We start from the raw sequence: 17772 nt of genomic DNA, 5'->3' as shown, positions 1-17772 counted from the left end.
TTCACTTCTCTTTAGGACTATGAGAGAAGTGAGCACTCCATATGCATGCACTCATGTGCACCTGCACACATATGTAAAGATGCAGACACACATATATTTTTTAAATAAGAATAATAAAAACAAAATTTTGTCTGAGATAGAGCCTCAGTTTAATGACTTTCCTTTTCTTAAGTGCAGGTAGATTTTGCTTGAAAATAATCTAGAAAACTCTGGGAGGGCACAGAGTAGTGTGAAGGAAAACACAACTGGCCTGAGGCTGATGGCTACTGAAGCCAACTTATGGATATTTATTATACTAACGTCTCAAATATTACAAGTTATTCAAACACCTCTATCAATCAGGTTTTCTTAAAATGTGCAGGTAATTTTGATTCATGAGCCATCAGCATCTCATTTCGGAGGACAGAAGCCACAAGGACTAACCCACATAAATTACACTGCTCTGTGTGCTTGGCTATCCCTAACAACTTGGTAACAGCCACTGCCCTCACGGTACTTCCATTCTCATCCCTAGATCTTTATGTTGCTCCAGGGACTGGTCCTCTGCTCTAGGCAGGATTTCCTTGCTTCTAATTTTGCTGTGTCGTTCCTGGCTGAGACCACACAGCCTCTGCAGAGGTGGATCCGTGCTGCCAACCTTGGTGATCTGAGAACAAAGGAGGGCGAGTGAAGCTGTCTTCAGTACTTTATGTGGAAAGGGTAGTCCTTGTGATTTTCTGTTCTGAAAAACAGAATCACAAATTCAAAACAGAAATAAAGAACAGGCACTCTTAAAGGCAGCGTCTTAAGTGACAGAGTTGTGCTTTTCTAACTCTCTAGTATACAGATTAGTCATTGTCTATTCACTAGCCCAACCTTAAACAGGGAAGAATTACAGTACGGTTTAATTAACCTTGAATATAACAGTATCTATTCAAGAACCAGTCACCCTGCTTGTGTATAGCTCCCTTTATCGTTAAAAGGAAGTAAAGGAGATGGACTTACGAGGGGAATGTGGCCAACCGCAGGTTCTTGTCTAGGCTGAGGAGTTCCTCCATATCTTTTTCTGTTAATTTAAAATCAAATACCTGGAACGAAAATCAAATGATCATAGGGAATTATATTAAACTCCATTTAATTGTCATGTGTGTTCCTTACAATGGGCAGCAAGATGGGACAAAAATTCTTCCTTAGACACCTAGAACTTCCCCTGACATACAGCTGAGCCTCCCAAAATGCACTTGGATTTTCATCACTTGATGGGCACGGGCTTAGCCTCACTTACATTTAAGAAACCTTGGAAAGACGAGCTATATATTATTTTTACGTTATGGGGGTGAGGAACATGGGAAGAGTTTTTAAAAAAGCAAAGTAATTTTGTCAATGACCTACCTCTTCCTTTCAAAAGGAAAAACCATTGTTCCCTCTGACCTCATCAACTAGGAAGCCAGTTGGTACTGACTTTAGCATCAAATCACACAAGAACTTTTTGAGTGACTTCATTTTCAAATAGTAATCTTACCTCTCCTGCCCTTCCCCCTCTAACACACTTGAGGGCAATGATCAAATTCAGCAATAACTGTATCTCACAGTGACCACAATTCACTGTAGCTGAGGGTCTGAATCCAAGGAGAATGAACAGAACAACATCCAGTGGCTTCACCCTGCCCTAAGGGAGGGGAGCTGTTGGACCTCAGCCTCTACCCTAGGAAGATGGCTGTCCTCGGGTTTGGCCAAACAAACCACACAGTATATATGGGAATTGCAGGGAGGCAGCCTTAGTGCTGGAGTCATTGGGACCAAAAAGAGATGTAAACAGTACCAGAAAAGATAGTAAATGGGTACTCTGAGCTGTCATACAGAGCGTATTGAAAGCTTTTGGCTAGCTCAGAGGACAAGCCCACAGTCTACTGTCCTTGATTTTCTTCTTCTAGTTAAGCTCGTGTACACAACTCCTGGCTCCTCCAGAATTGACTGGCACTTTCTCTTGAACCTCTCGTAAACTGATACTATTCTGTGTCCTCAGCATCAGGTTCCATTTCTGCTGTGATTCTTGGTTAAATTTTAAAAGACTGACTTCAAAAGTCTGCTCTCAATCAGCATTTTGTACATGTTGTAGATAATGAAAATGTCTAGCGGATTAGTTTTCACTGACTCCTAAATGTCATTAGGCAAAAGTGGAAAACATAACACCGGCAGCAGCAGACTAGTGGACATACCCTATAAGGTGCAGACTGGCTAGATGCTCACTAACCCTGTATCCCTCCCCCTGAGCACACATTGGGCATATCCAGCTTCTGCTGAGGGCCAGTGTGGCAGAATGATTGAATGGGAGGGAGGTGCTCATTCGCAAAAGTGGTCTCTTACATGCTTCCCTATGAGCTCCTCTTACCTCTTTCCCCATCTTGGGTTGAATGGAGAAGATATCCAGCTTTGGTGGGTGCAGGGGTGGGGTGGGGCATAATAAGAGCTCACTGTGTGAAAGGCTGACCACCAACACAGTTAGCTCATAGAAGACTACACCTCTGTCGGGTGAAGGCCATAGAGAGTTGTTTATTTGTTATACAAGTTAGCCAGCACTCCACTCTCTTAAGTCATGATATGAAACATTCTAAAATCAGAAAATGCCCACCTGGATATTTTCCCTAATCCGGCTTGGAGTGACAGATTTGGGAATCACTATTACGTTCCTTTGGATCTGAAATCGGATCAAAATCTGTAGGAAAGGAAGTTTCACACAGAAATAAAACAAATGGAACCAAGGCTGAGGCATTACGATAGTTCAGTTTCATCATACAGTAAGAGCTTAAAAGTCTGGGTCATCTCAAAGGCCTTTAGAAATCAAACTGAATTGCTTTGTTAATTAATATATCTGTAGTGAATGCCATCAGCCCAAGGAGAAGTTCAGAGGACCCACCCACACCTTCACTAGAATCCCTCAGCATGGGCCCAGTTCCCCCAGTGATCAGGATATTTGGATAAGGCTGACTTTAATGACTATTCTCTCTCACACTGGTTGGCCATGCAGTTGGTGGGGCAGAAGTGACACTGGAGGGCATCCTGAGTGCTGACTGTTGAGGAAGGTGGGCCATATGGCTTGACTGGATGGGACATGGAAGCAACCAACGTACAGCTCCAAATTAGGAAGTTCTGGTGAACCAGCTCATCCAGGGTAAACTGAGCCCTTTCTAGAAACTGACAAGGCTCAGGACTGTGAGGGAGGTAATGGAGAAGTGTGATCTCAGCACATGACAGCTCTTTCCACGTACCTGAGCACAAGACTTCCGATGTTTCTTGGCAATCTTCTGAACGACAAGATCATCCATCAAGTCAACCCCCTGGCTAGAGAGACACAGCAAAGGGTGTTGAGTCAGGAAAACAGTCAACACAAGTGCTTAAAAATGTACTTTTCTCTAAGATTAAAAATTACTGCCGCCTGTAATCCCAGTACTCAGGAGGCAGAGCCAGGCGGATCTCTGTGAGTTCGAGGCCAGCCTGGGCTACCAAGAGAGTTCCAGGAAAAGGCACAAAGCTACACAGAGAAACCCTGTCTCGAAAACCCCACCCCCCAAAAAAATTACTATTTATTTATTTTACTTGCTTATTACGTTTTATTTTTTTGAGGCAACTCACTTAGTAGACTTGGTTGGTGGGCCTGACACTCAGTCCTCTTGCCTCTGCCTCTTGAGTGCTGGGATTGCTGGCAGGTGTCGCCAGACCTGGGTGAGGTTTACTATTTTCTTGTTGAAAAAACTTTTAGTATAAGACACTTTTAAGAGTATGACTGTATCCATAAAAAAAAAAAATCTATCCAGGCAAGGGTACAAGTGACTAAAATAAGTCATTGTATTTTATTTTAGACAGGGTGCCATGTCTGGCTTTGAGCTTGCTATGTAGCCTGAGAATGACTTTGAACTTCTGATCTTTCTGCCTCCTGTTCAAAGTGCTGGGGTTACAGGTGTGCACTGCCACATCTGGTTTACACAGTGCTAGGGAATCAAAGCCAGAAAATAATTTTTTATTACGTACTTAAGAGGTTTCAAGAATGGAGCTAGTCACAGAACTCAATGTGTTTAAAAAGAACCAGACTGAGAGGGTGTTATTTGCCATAAGCCCCTCAGTCTCTCTGTCAGAGACCTTTCTACACCAAGGCTCAGCTGTAAAATATACTCCAGACTTCTAGGAACTCCCCAGCTGCTATCAAGTCCAAATATGCATACCACATTTCACATGGAAAACACAGAGGTAAGAAAACTGAAGGAAGTACAGACTTCCCTGGCTTCTGAATAGTGTCCTAACACCCAGTTTGGGGATAGGAATAGACTAAGAAGAGATGGCCTTTGCAGTCACGTGACATCAGTAACAAACAGTAGAAAGAAACCTAGTGCATTAGATCGTGAAAGGGAATAAAGATGAGATGCTATGATAAGAACAATGCCTCAAATACAAAAAGGGGCTCATGGGAAGTTCCTGGAGGGCACAGCGCTACTGGGCTGAACATGACATCAGGGACAAGAAAAACACAGATTTTTAGTAAAAAGAACAGTATATGCAAAGACTAGAAAGAATATTCTATTCAAGCAACCACCAGCAGTTTTATGTGATGGATATGTTGAAGATTTGCAGGAATGGGGAAAAGAGCGACCAGAGGAGGATGGAGCCAGGTCAGCTCTACCACACAGGCTCAGGCAGAACAAAGTCAAAGTAGGAAACTGATGTGACTGTGTGCAATGAGATCACTTCAGCTAGCAGGTGAGAAACCCAAAGAAACGGGTGGATCTGCATAGAAGTTAGGGGGCTAAGAACCTTAAGGCATCTGTATTTCATTAAGGTAGAGGTGATGAGAGAAGAGATCAAAAGACAGAATTCAGCTTCTCCTAGCATAAGTCATCTGTCTTTGCATTAGATTGGAGTGGGGCTATGGGAAAGCCACAGTTCAGGCTTAGGTGGCTCAGTAGGGGTACAGTGCAAACTCCAGGTTCAGGGAAGAAGACATTCCTTTAGCGTTACCTAAAGACTCTGAGTTTTGTGACATGCCCCGAGAGACAGGTTAGGAGCTGACTGATAAACTACAGCGCAGATCAACAGAAGGTTCACTTCCGGCTTGGTCTGTCCCTTCAAAGCTGGTTACCCCCACAGGGAAGCCCAATCAAGGCAACCCTCCAGTTTGCAAAGGAGCTCCCTGCCTTCTCCCTGGGGCCTGAGAAGTGTGGGCAGCCCACTCTATACCCTCTCAGTGAAATTCCTCCAACTCTCAAATGAAACGGGAGGGGAGCACCTAGCATCTGTTAGCATTCAGATTAGCACAGTCTCAAACATGCCCTTACCTTGAGCCACCAAGAGGACGGTAAGCAGTCACAGACACATTTCTCCTATGGCAATAATCAATCAGATTCTTCTGAGTAAGATACGGGTGGCATTCAATCTACAAACAGAACCACAGTGCACCAAAGTCATTCAGACAAGGAGCACACCGGGAAAGCACTGAAGAGAAGACATACTTGGTATCTCCACCATCACTAGTTAGGTACAGGGCCTCTCTTAGTGTCTGGATGTCTCCACCTACAAATGAGTAGGTTGGGTTTCTGCCAGCTCCAACATGTCAGATGCTATAAATGGCTCCAAGTCTATAGACTCTCTGACCCCTATGTCAGGCAGACGTTCCTGTATCACCTGCTCAGTGAGGCTTTCTTCCATCATGCAGGGACAAGCCTGAGCAGTCTGAATCTGCTCCCTCTCCCTCCTGCCCTTCAAATTTCCACTACAGTACTCACATTACCCAACACCTGGCACATTTATTTTGCTTATTAGCTATCTTTTTGTCATCAGGATTTGAGTTTCAAACACAAGCCTTGAGAGCAGTTATTTCTGCCTCCTCCATTTTCTCATGCACAATTCCAGGTTATAAACAGACTTAAAAATTAATGCTCACTTAGAGGGAACTGAAGGGAATTATGAACAGTGCCTTTGCTTTCAGGATCATGCCACATCAGCAAGAAGAACTTCCAGGAAGTCTCTGTTGACTGAGTGTTGATGTTACCTGCAACATGGACTTGTCACATGCAATTCTCTAACATCATCCATTCAACAAATACTGATTGAAAAACTTAGAATGCCCAGGTTTGGGGCTATACCTACAACCAAATTCAGACAAAAATTTCTACGGTCATTAAATCCTGCTGACAAATAGTAGCCAGTAAACATCAAAGTGGAGGTTTTGGGTACTATATGTGCTGCAGCAGAAATGTGAAGGGCAGGCAGGAGAAGAAGATTCGTTTTTCTACTCTGCCAGCCTGGGTGGAGACAGTGCCCTCTGCATGGGCTGGATGAATGAAAGGGGAGGGCTGCTTTCCTTTAATGAGGGTGAAGGGGCTGAGAAGACCCTGCTCTTCTGAACACGCTTAGTCATCTGCCTCCAAACACATGCCAAGAATGGAGATCCATGTCACATTCTACCCACCCATGGCATCATCTACACATGAGCTATAAAGAAAGACACTTGTTCATTCAGCCAGTCACTACTGCCTGTTACCTCATTTCAATTCTGACAGTGAATGCAGACAAACATGTTATCTGTCTCATCCACCTCCACGTGGAGGAAAAAAGAATAACAGTGTGTAAAACTTCTGACCATCCACCAGCTCACCTGGTTAGTTATTGGCTTGTACCTCAAACCAGGCTTATTCAAAAGTTTCTCAAGCTGTTCATGGTTAAAGTTTGACACCCCAAGGTGCTTCACCAAGCCCTCAATCACCAGCTCCTCCATGGCCTGAAAAGAGAAAGAACTATGCTGAGTATACAAGCTGCTGTCTAGCTCCCTGACAAGCCATGTCCCTTAGTGACTTGCCATAGTGGCCCAATACTTTGAAAGTATTTTACTTGAAGTTACAAATCCAGGTGGACAATATTATCTCCACCGGGACTATTTTAAAGTTACATGAAATGATACACACAAAGCATTTGACCACGGTTGGACCCTAGCAAGCATTCAGCCCATTTCAGCTGTTCTTACTCTTGTGTTCCGAGGTGATCTGCAGCAGTCCTCACCAGGGCTGACTCTGTTCATTTTCTTTCCACCTAGATATTCATCCCGAGCTCGGTGATGGGTCAGCACTCTCGTTTCCTACTGCCACTATTCACATTTTAAGTAATTTGAGGGCAAAGCAATCTGAAAGTGGCTGACCTCTGGTAAGTGAACCCTTGTACCTAGGCTTTCAGAAAACCCATGAGCTTCAGGGCAGTGTGGAGTCAGGCGTAAGTCAGTCTTCAGTGACGGTGAAGACGGCAACCAGTGAATTAAGACTCTGCAATCAACACCATGGATGTTTAACACCTGGTGTTTAACCCCAAATCTCTGATGAGTAGAAGCCCAAGCTGATAGAAAGGGCTGGACTATTAGAACCGCTTTGTTTAGCTTCTTTCTGGTGAGTTTCCAAGTTTTACAGTTTTCCAGGAAGAGACGCTGTCAGTGTCCAGCCCAGGGACTTCTCCCTGTCTGTTCTGTCCCTCTCGTCTCTCTAAGGGACTAAAGCATCCCTACAGTTTCACCCGTAATTCTCCCAGGAAGGGCTCCACATTGCATCTTCTGAGGTGAAACTCTTTCCTAAGCCTTGCCGATTTAAGCTTGTTCCAGTGTGCGGATGGTCTCTTCCTCTTGTCTCACTTTCTCAGGGACTGAAGCATCCCTACAGTTTTGCTCATCATTCTCCCAGGAAAGGCTCCACATTGCAACTTCTGAGGTGAAACTCTTCCCTAAGCTTTGCCGATTTAAGCTTGCTCCAATGTGCGGATGGTCTCTTCCTCAAGTGGGCAGCAACAGTACTAGAGCTCAGTCAGAGTCCTGCTACTCTCTCTGCTCCTGCTTGGTCAACCTCACTGACTTCACGAGACTCTCAAGTCCACCACCTTCCTCATTTTTCTTGCTCACCACTTCTCTTCGAATGCTCCCCATTTTTCATCTGGACCCTGGCTTGACACTTGGTCTTCTTCCCTCTAATTTTGTCTTTTTCCTACCCTTCCACTGTGAGCTTCAGAATGCTGCCAACATTATGTTTCTGTAACAATAAAAGAGAACCTACAGGAACCAGGAGAGGACTGCCAGAGGCTGATGGGAACATGGGCTTTTTCATTTCCTTTTTTATACTCTGTATTTCCTGAATAAAAAACAAGGTATTTTTAAATTTAAAAAAGAAACAGTTGAAGGGAAAAGAGAGATTTGTATTATCCCCTACACTAAACTAAGTTAAAGTCTGGTGTATCTTCAGTTTTTCAAGTATTCATTCATAATTCATGGTGTGTGTTAGCTACTTTTCTTGTTGTTTTGATAAGATTATCAAAAAGGTAACTTAAGGAAGGGCTTATTTTTGGCTTACAGTTTAAAGGAACAGTTGGTCATCCGTCATGGTGGAGAATCTTGGTAACAGGAGTGTGAGGGCCTTGATCACACTGCATCCATAGTTAGGAAATGGACAGGGATGCACACAGGTGCCTGAGTACCCCCTCTTTTTATTCAGTCCAGGATCCCAGTTCATGGAATGATTCGGCCTATGTTCTGGGTGACTCCTTTGAGCCTTGTTTAATCCAATCTAGGAAATTAATCAAAGACTTGCCTAAGGGTTTGACCCTTGACCTAGCTGATTCTAGATCATGCCAAGTTGGCAATCAACATTTAACTATCATATATTGCAAACCACATTCTTGAAGTAGTACCTGTTACATTTTAACCCAGAAGCTTGAGAGATCTTGTGCAACTTTCACTGGGGTATCTGTGAGTGGGGGTGAAGTAGCCAGATGGCATGCTTCAACTTACCTCCCATGTGTCCAGAAAGCTGGTGTTACTGGGTATGACCATGCCATTGTAATCCAAAGGTACATCTTTTTCTCCAGGCTGTGAGAACCAGAAGATAAGGAGCTTATTGAGGCTTGTGGCATCCTCCATCAGGAGACTACTATGTAGGGACAGAACAGAGATGTACAGAGTCTATACTGGTGGGCTTGCATCTTAGCTTCACCCCTGTCACTAAGTCCTCCTGGCCTGGCTGCGCCACTTCTTCCCTAGGCTCAGCTGCCACTTTCAGACCAAGGGTGAAGGGAAGGTAGGCCAGCAAAATTCCGTTATGAAACTTTGACAAAGTTTAAAAATCTGATTCAGATTCTTAAAATCAGGGAACAATGGAGCTTCCTTTATGTCTTTTTTTTTTTTTTTTTAGAGATAATTTTTTATTCTATGTTTCAGGTAAAAGACATTTGTCAACTTTATAAGTCTGTTTGGACTGCATAAATCTGTAATATAAATCTCCATCCATGCTATATGAAAGGATGGCAGGTAATAAGTCATGAGAACTCTGGAGACTCTCATCCAATATCAGAGATGTTCCTATTTAGAGGGGCCAGCCTATATGTCATCTGTCCTGTAGTTTTTCTTAGTTTCTTTTTTTTTAATTTTTATTTTGCAATACAATTCAGTTCTACATATCAGTCACGGATTCCCTTGTTCTCCTCCCTCTGGCCCCCCTCACCTTCCCCCCAGCCCACCCCCCAGTCCCACCTCCTCCAGGGCAAAGCCTCCCCCGAGGACTGAGATCAACCTGGTAGACTCAGTCCAGGCAGGTCCAGTCCCCTCCTCCCAGGCCGAGCCAAGCGATCCTGCATAGGCCACAGGTTTCAAACAGCCAACTCATGCAATGAGCACAGGACCCGGTCCTACTGCCTGGATGCCTCCCAAACAGATCAAGCCAATCAACTGTCTCACCCATTTAGAGGGCCTGATCCAGTTGGTGACCCCTCAGCCATTGGTTCATAGTTCATGTGTTTCCATTCGTTTGGCTATTTGTCCCTGTGCTTTATCCAACCTTGGTCTCAACACTTCTTGCTCATATAAAGCCTCCTCATTCTCGCTAATTGGACTCCCAGAGATCCCCCGGGCCTAGCCATGGATCTCTGCATCCAGATCCCTCAGTCGTTGGATGGGGTCTCCCTCATGTCTTAATATATTCAACTTTCTCCCAGCAATATTATTAGGCCCTTCACTCTTCTAAGACTTCCCATCAAGATGAGTGATAGCCAAGTGAGAATAAAAAGGCAGGATATAAAGGGAAGAGGAAGACACACTAAGAGGTAATGACAAAACACAATGTTTTGCTTCCAAGCTCTCTCCCATGCTGACATTTGTCTGAGTTTTTGTAGGAATCTAGACACAAATTGAGTGGTACCTTGAAACCCATGGGCCAATGTATGAGGTAGAGGTCCAGGTAATCCAAGTTTAAGGCCTTCAGGGTATTGGTGCATGCTGTTTTCACCAAAGACTTCTTGTGGTATGTGCACCAGAGCTACAGAAGAGGAGGGAGACTATTGTTATAAGGCCACAATCTAAAACCAACAGGTCATACACTTGTTGCTCCCTGCCACAAACTTGAATCTGACAACATAACACAGCATGTTCTGCAGGAAAATAGTGATGTAATCCTTAGAAAAGGATTATCCTTTCCCACAGCAGGAAGTCTTCTCTACTTAAGGGAGGTTCAGGGCAACATAGGAAGGGATTTAATGGGATGCTGCTAGCCTACCTGAAGGTTCAGTGAGAAATTGATAAACCAGCCTGCCTCCATCTTGGGCTTGAAAGCCAACTCATAATAAAGACAAACTAGGCTCATTCTTGTTTATGATTAAATCTGTTTCTCAAGGATCGGGCTATGCCCCACATGTAACCTTAACTACAAATGGTTCTGTATTGCTTGTTCCAGGAAACGGCAACCATGCTTTGTTTCGAGAGGTTGTTGTGATTACCTTGTAACCGTGTCTTTGTTTCTGGAGGTTGTTAAGACCAACTTGTTATGCTTATGCTCTGCTTCTGTAACCTTGCCTATTTGCCTGTTAAATCCATGTGGAAAAACCCTACTCTGGAAATATAAAAACCCTTATCTTACCCAGGTCCAATGCTGATCTCTTGAACCCTACCTTTAGGGACTACGCATGTGCACAAATAAAAAAGGCTTTAAAAATTAATTTGGCCATGATTTGGATCACTGGTATTTCTCGTCACATCTATGGGATTAACAAGATCTTGTTTCAAGGGAATTGGGTAGAATGTTAGGGCAGGCCATTGACATCCTCCTCTGGCTTCCTCACATGAACATAGGCACACACATGAACATATATCACTCACACCACACATACACACACTGACATACATACAAACACCCACACCACACCCACACCCCCCGCCACACACACATGCCAAAGAGGGGGAGGGAGAAAGGGAAGGGGGAGAAATCCAAATTAGAGGTAAACACATCACATTATTAATAATAATTTCCCATTGTAAATAAATAAGTAATGTCCTCAACTTTAATTACAGTTCAGTGATTCTTCCAAATTTCCAGAATGATCAGCCCACTTTCACTGCTGACTACCACCCACTTGAAAGCAATATGCACTTTGATTATGGAGACTTCAAAATCCGTAGTTCCTCATCCCTCTGCTTGAAGATTCAGAGGAAAATCTCCCTCCTTAGCAAGCACACCCCAACTCGTCTGCCTTCCTCCGTCTGCTCTAGCTTTCACAACAGTGAGGAGCAACAAAAGTCACTCACTTTAAGTACAGCAGAAAGAAAGGTCGGTCTACAGAAGCAACACCACTGAAATGAAGCACTATGGACGTGAGATCTTAAACTCCTCATGAGTTCAACCAATTCAAACGCTCATTTTAAAAATGCTGACCTTGGGACCCTGACCCTGTGCTCGCTGACCTTGGGACCCTGACCCTGTGCTCGCTGACCTTGGGACCCTGACCCTGTGCTCGCTAACAACCTGGGCAGAGCTCCTAAACGATAGCTGGAACTTAAACATGTGACAATTGTCTGGTATTAACAATCTGGATCAAGGGTTAAAACATATTTTAAAAAGCAGTTTCTTCCCCCCCCCCCTTTAAGACAGCATCTCACTATGTAGCTCTGGCTGTCCTGGAACTCACTATATAGACCAGGCTGGCCTCAAACTCACAGAGATCTGCCTGCTTCTGCTGGGATTAAAGGTGTGTGCTACTATGCCTGGTCAAAAAACAAAAAACAAACAAAAAAAAAAGAAAGAAAGAAAAAGAAAAGAAAGCAGCTTTGAGGTCTTGGTTTAACGTTATGTTTTCTACAGAGCTTACTTTCTAACCCTCTTTCATGTCTACTTCTTCTTTTTCACTAGGCCAGGACAGACATTCATCATCTCCCATCTGCACCGTTAATACATCCTGTTTAAAGTGCACATTCCTCCCGTCCTATGCACCTGTCTCATTCACATGTAAAACTACCTGATTTAGAAACAGTGCTTGTTCTCAACCCCGAAGTTTCAAGGTAAAGTACAAGCTTCTTACACACCAGGACTTCAATGACTTGAACCCTGTCCATTTCTCCAGCCTCCCTCTGCTTCCTAGGGACTCCTACATCTGCTGTGTTCATGCACAGCTTGTGTTCCATTTATGATTTACTTCCTGTTTGTGAAGCTATCCTGACAGTGTCAAGTCCATTTCTTAGTGTGGATTTTGCAATGTGCACTTTACCCATCACTAGCCGGTGATTCCAAGTGTAGGCACGTCTGTGTAGACAAGAGTTCACAAGGCCTAGAACTTGATCCCGTTCACCACAGACACAAAGCTGTCATCACTCAACCATGTTTTGTGTGCATGAATGCATTTTTGATTGTCAGTGTCTCTACATATACATTTGAACAGCTGAATTAAAAAAAATGGGGAGTCTTAAGCAAATCTACATATAATGTAACTTCACATGCTCATGAAGCTGTAGAAGACCTTGTTGGTTATGAATCAATTGCAAACCAATGACACCAATTCCCATAAGGAAACTGAAAAATCCTCTGGGCTAGGTTATTCCAGCTTTCCCAGTATCCATCACTGCAGGGGCTGAGACCCTGCTGTCCCTGCAACTGAGAAACCTTACCTTACTGACCACAAACAGATCCTCTCTTTTCACCACGCCCTCCTGGATCTTGGCATTGATTCCCATTCCAACCTCACTCTCATTGTGGTATAAGTAAGCACAGTCAAAATGCCGGTACCCCAAGTTGATAGCCACCTTCACCGCATCGGTCACTTCTCCTGGAGAGGCCTGAAATACAATCAAACACAAGTATCCCTTCTATCGTCAGGGGAAACCAACTCAGCGTCTCCCTTGTCACCTGGGAAAGTAGAACCAAGTAATACATAAACACCCAAATCATTGAAACAGTACTAATATCAGCCAAACCTCAAGTTAGGGAATGTCAGAGTCAGAATATGGTTAATAGTCTGGCTCTGTTACTCATTTAGGGAAAGACCACAGGCATTTGCAGCTCCTGCAGAGGACTGAGCTGTATGTCATGGTCCTGAATGATTACTGAATAAACAACAAATAGCCAGGGCATGAAGCAGACTGAGATCTAACACTCAGGAATTTTGAATCAACTGTATAGGTAAAACAAGTGTTTATTCTTACAAAAGGTACCCATCAGATAACTGCATATACAGAAATTTAATGATACACGGTATGCATTTCCATTAAATCTGAGAATAGCCCAAGCTAGTTTTGAATTTGAGCTCTTCCTTGGTTTGTTCTATAGTTTACTTAATTATTATATCAAAGCAACAAACATATCCAGCATAGCTCCATTATTTAAGACCACCAGTCAACGTCACATTGTGCTATGGTTTTCCAGTGCCTTCCACATTTTTGGAAATTCATACCCTTTAGGAGATACAAATTATTTTCATTGTGTTGGGAAATTGATGCTTTTTTCCTTTTTTAAAAAATTTAATTACAAAGTTATTAATTATACTAAAATATAATGGTGTATTTGTTTTCATTTAACAAATCGCAGGTTCAGAGCAATTCAAAATTAATAACTGAAGTATCTATCTTCAGTTATAGAAAATAAAAGTAAGAATGCTGTCAATGAGCTAGCAAGTGAAAACTTGGTAAGTAAGATCAACAGAAAATAGGTATTTGAAGAATCTGAAATAGAGAAACTTCGGAGAGACTTCTTGATTTTGTCTCCAGTTACTGACGCTTCTTCCACGTCAACCTTCACTATAAAGCACCAAAGAGCACTCAAATCACCAAATTCCCACCCTTTTACAAAAAAATTCCAAAGAAACATTTATTTTAAAAACCCTTTCTATACAGATTTTTTTATTTAATTTTTTTCATACCATATATTTTTATTATGTTTTCCCCCTCCCAGATCTTCCCCACCTCTCTACCCACCCAACTTCATGTTCATTCTCCCTCTATTTAAAATGTGTTTTAGCCAACATACAATATCTACGGCACAAGCTGTGCAGCCACTAGCAAATATCTGTTCTGTCATGAAGTGGAAACCAGACAGAAAGAATAAACTTACATTAGTGCAATTATTTAAATTTTTTTCTTTTCTTTTGGCTATTTTAGCATGCAAAGTAGCATGTTTCCTGGTGGCCGTTTCATACACACTTGGTTTTGGTGTGCCAAGAGGATTAATGCTACAGGCACAAACGATTCTTTGGAGGCTGGGGGTCCCTGACTATGTGGCACAGGGTCCGATTAAAGTTTAGCCTGACTGCTTTTCAACCTGGCCGGGCGCAGATGTTTTAGGACCTTGTAACAGTTGTTTCGCAAGTATCTCTCCAGGCAGGACCTTGACCAGAGACCTGCTGTGGAAGAAGTCACCCCGCAACCCTGACCGCTCTTGAGCAAGTATTCATCCCTTTAATCAGCCCTACCGCAGACCGAAGAGCATCCTCACCTTCCAGGTGCCCAAGCCCACTATAGGGATGTTTTCCATGGCTCCCCTTGGCCCACTGGCTCAGCCTTCAAACCAGCACTGGAGGGGTCAGGAAGCGGCCGCCGGCGCCCAGATTGGTAGACAGTCCAGGCAGGGTAATGCCGTGATTGGCAGGAGTTCTGGCACTCTAGTTGGCTGGTGAGAGGACCAAAGGTTCTGATTGGCTGGTAGCACAGTCCATCTTACAGAGAATTGAGCAACTGGGTTTGGTTGTGCATTTCACCTCTCATAAATCCTCTGGAATCCTAGGAGTCCTGTCTCCTAGCAACCTGGCTAAAGCCCACGTCTAAAGCTTGGTATTTCGTGGAAGCAGGCTGGTGTACAGATTTATTTCCTGGACATCACATGCTTTAGGCTGATGTTCACTCTTAGTATACTGGAAAATAATCGGTTTGGGTAGAGTTTGAGGAGAGTTTGTTACTATGATTGTTTTAAAACTATTTTTAGACAAAAAACATCACCTGTGAACAAGGAGAATTTTGTTTCTTTCTTCTTAATATGTAAATGCTTTATTTCCCCTCTTTGCTTACTTATTTTAGCTCGTTTTTCCAGTGTTGAGAAAGAGAAGTAAGAAAGTCATTAGCATGTTCCTAATAGTGGAAAATATGATATGAATATGATTTTCCCAGGGTGTATCTTACAGTGTTAGAAAAAAAAAATCTCTTTCTGGAAGATTTTTGACATTCTGCTTCTAATGGTCTCTTTGACAAATGCATTTATATGCTCTGGTGCAACTTGCCACTTAAGTATGTGTGGGTCTTGTGACATCACCCAGCTGCTAAATCTTTAACAAGTATGGAATCAACTGTAATTGCTTTATTCTCAAGAGTTGTCTTCTGTGGCGTTTGCTTATTATAGTTGTTGTCTTGGTGATTTGTTTCCTGAAAGATACACTGCAATAGCGTGTGTTTGAGAGATGAGACTAGGAAAGTGAAAACAGTATGGCCTGCAATAGAAAAAGTTGCAAGGATAAAATTAGGGCAAAATTAAATTCGATGGAGCTTGAGAAATAAATAAGCTATGAGTTGAGAATGATAATTAGTGTAAGATTTCAAGATAGGCAGCACTGGTGAATGGAAACAGTAATTACACTGTTTGATTTAAAGATTTTCTACATAGAATATATTATCAAAGGAGAAAGGAGAATAGGCTGGCCTGCACTGAGATTTTACTTTTAAAGATGTATTTATGAACTGAAGAGAATGCTCAGTAATTCAGAATGCTTGTTGCTTGAACATTAGGATTGGAGTTTGGATGCCATAACCCAGGTAATAAACCAGGTATGCCCATGAATCCTGCCCATAACTGTAATAACAATTAATAAGAAAGGAGGCCATGAACTTGAAAGAGAGCAAGGAGTATGGAGGCAGGTTTTGAGGAAGGAAAAGGAAGGGCTATATGCAATTATAATTGCAAAAAAAATGATGGTATTACCACAAGATAATCCCTCAAGGGTGTGTAGAGGAGCATCTCCTGGGTGGTTTTGGGTATTACTGAGGTGACAGTAATCCTAATATCACAAGCTGAATCACATAGAAGGAACCAAATAAGCAAAGGAGGAAGGTAAATAGCTGTTCTAAAAATATTAGCATTATTAAAATAATTACAAAAATTTGAAGACTTGCCATATGATAGTGCTAGAATTTTGTACCCTTTATTTTGTTTATTAATAATTTGGCAGAATTCAACAATGTTACATTGTGACTAGGATCACCAAATTAAGCCAGCGATTTGTCTTTTCCTCTTTGTCCATTGTTATATTATATATCAGATCTGTTCATTAGTTTGATTTTTGCAAGTGCTCATGGCAGACAGTCTGTGGATGTGGAAAATTCTATATCTTTTCCATATCTCTTCATGACTACTTTATTTATTTGAATCTTGTAAACTTTGCAAAGTTAAGCTATACTTAAGTTTGTAGGACAACTTTTTAAAATAGGTTTTGATCCTAAAAATATTTTGCAAATTAATATGGAAGTAGCTATTTGCAAGAGAATGTGTTTTCAGATGTCAGATGTCAACTATTACTAATACTATATGTGATAGGCTTTTATTACTCATAGCCACACTTACAATTTTATTTCATGTATCTAGAGAAATATTATTCTTTCTTTGAATGGTTTCTATCATTTCATAACAGCTTAGTTTGATCTAATGGTCATGTCGAATTTCTTAGGTAATAATTTGGGAGAATAATATAAATACTATAGATATAAATACTTGAAAAAAGTGCAAGTATCCTTTCCAAGAAACTATTGAACCCTCAGATTTTGATGAGGTAGTTTGGTGATATATTGTGTACCCTAATAAAATTTGCCTGAAGATCAGAGAAGAATAAGCCACTAGATTAAACATAGAGGCCAGGCAGCAGTGGCACACACCTTTAATGCTAGCACATGGGAGGCAGAGATCCATCTGGATCTCTGTGAGTTCAAAGCCACCCTGGACTATATGAAATTGACTCAGTCTAGGAGAGAAAACAGAGCCAGGCAGTGGTGGCACACCTTTAATCCCAGTACTGGGAAGCATACACAAACCTTTAATCCCAGGAAGTGATGCCTGGGTGGAGAAAGGTATGTAAGGCATGAGGAGACAGGAACTAAAGACTTTTCAGCAGAAGCGTCCCTTTCAGTTAGAGGCTTTTTTGGCTGGAGCCTTTTGGGTGAGGACTCAGAGGATTTTAGTCAGAGGGTTCGTGGAGTTGGTGAGGTAAGACGTGGCAGTGGCTTGTTCCTTTGTCTCTCTGATCTTTCAGCATTTACTCCAATATCTGGCTCAGGTTTTTTTTTTTTTTTAATGAAAACACCATTTAGTAATTTGTGTTACAGGTAGTTAATGTTAAGACACTGAAAACCTTGACCATGTATTCACAACAGAGTGGAGACCAATATATAACATACATACACCTAATGCAAGACATACATGCATATGCATATGTGTATGAATATACTTATATCTGCACAATTATCTATTTAATCAACATAAACTTAAC

The 17772-nt window shown here is 42.2% G+C and overlaps 1 protein-coding gene across 1 annotated transcript; it reads right to left on the bottom strand.

Moving 5' to 3' along the window:
* Positions 1-251: 251 nt before the first annotated feature.
* Positions 252-14862, bottom strand: Akr1e2 (aldo-keto reductase family 1 member E2). Its single transcript, XM_052727831.1, has 10 exons — positions 14742-14862; positions 12923-13090; positions 10191-10307; positions 8789-8866; positions 6626-6748; positions 5307-5404; positions 3249-3321; positions 2612-2695; positions 985-1067; positions 252-721 (listed from the first exon to the last, which is right to left on the bottom strand). Exons 1-10 carry the CDS (start codon positions 14778-14780, stop codon positions 679-681), a joined length of 906 nt encoding a protein of 301 aa, XP_052583791.1. The 5' UTR covers positions 14781-14862; the 3' UTR covers positions 252-678.
* Positions 14863-17772: the final 2910 nt, after the last annotated feature.

This window comes from Peromyscus californicus, unplaced genomic scaffold, assembly GCF_007827085.1.
Source record: "Peromyscus californicus insignis strain IS unplaced genomic scaffold, ASM782708v3 Scaffold_8__1_contigs__length_139910024, whole genome shotgun sequence".
In the NCBI taxonomy this organism is placed as follows: Eukaryota; Metazoa; Chordata; class Mammalia; order Rodentia; family Cricetidae; genus Peromyscus; species Peromyscus californicus.
The sequence above is the reverse complement of the archived record's forward strand: the minus strand, read 5'-3'. Positions and strand labels throughout refer to the sequence as shown.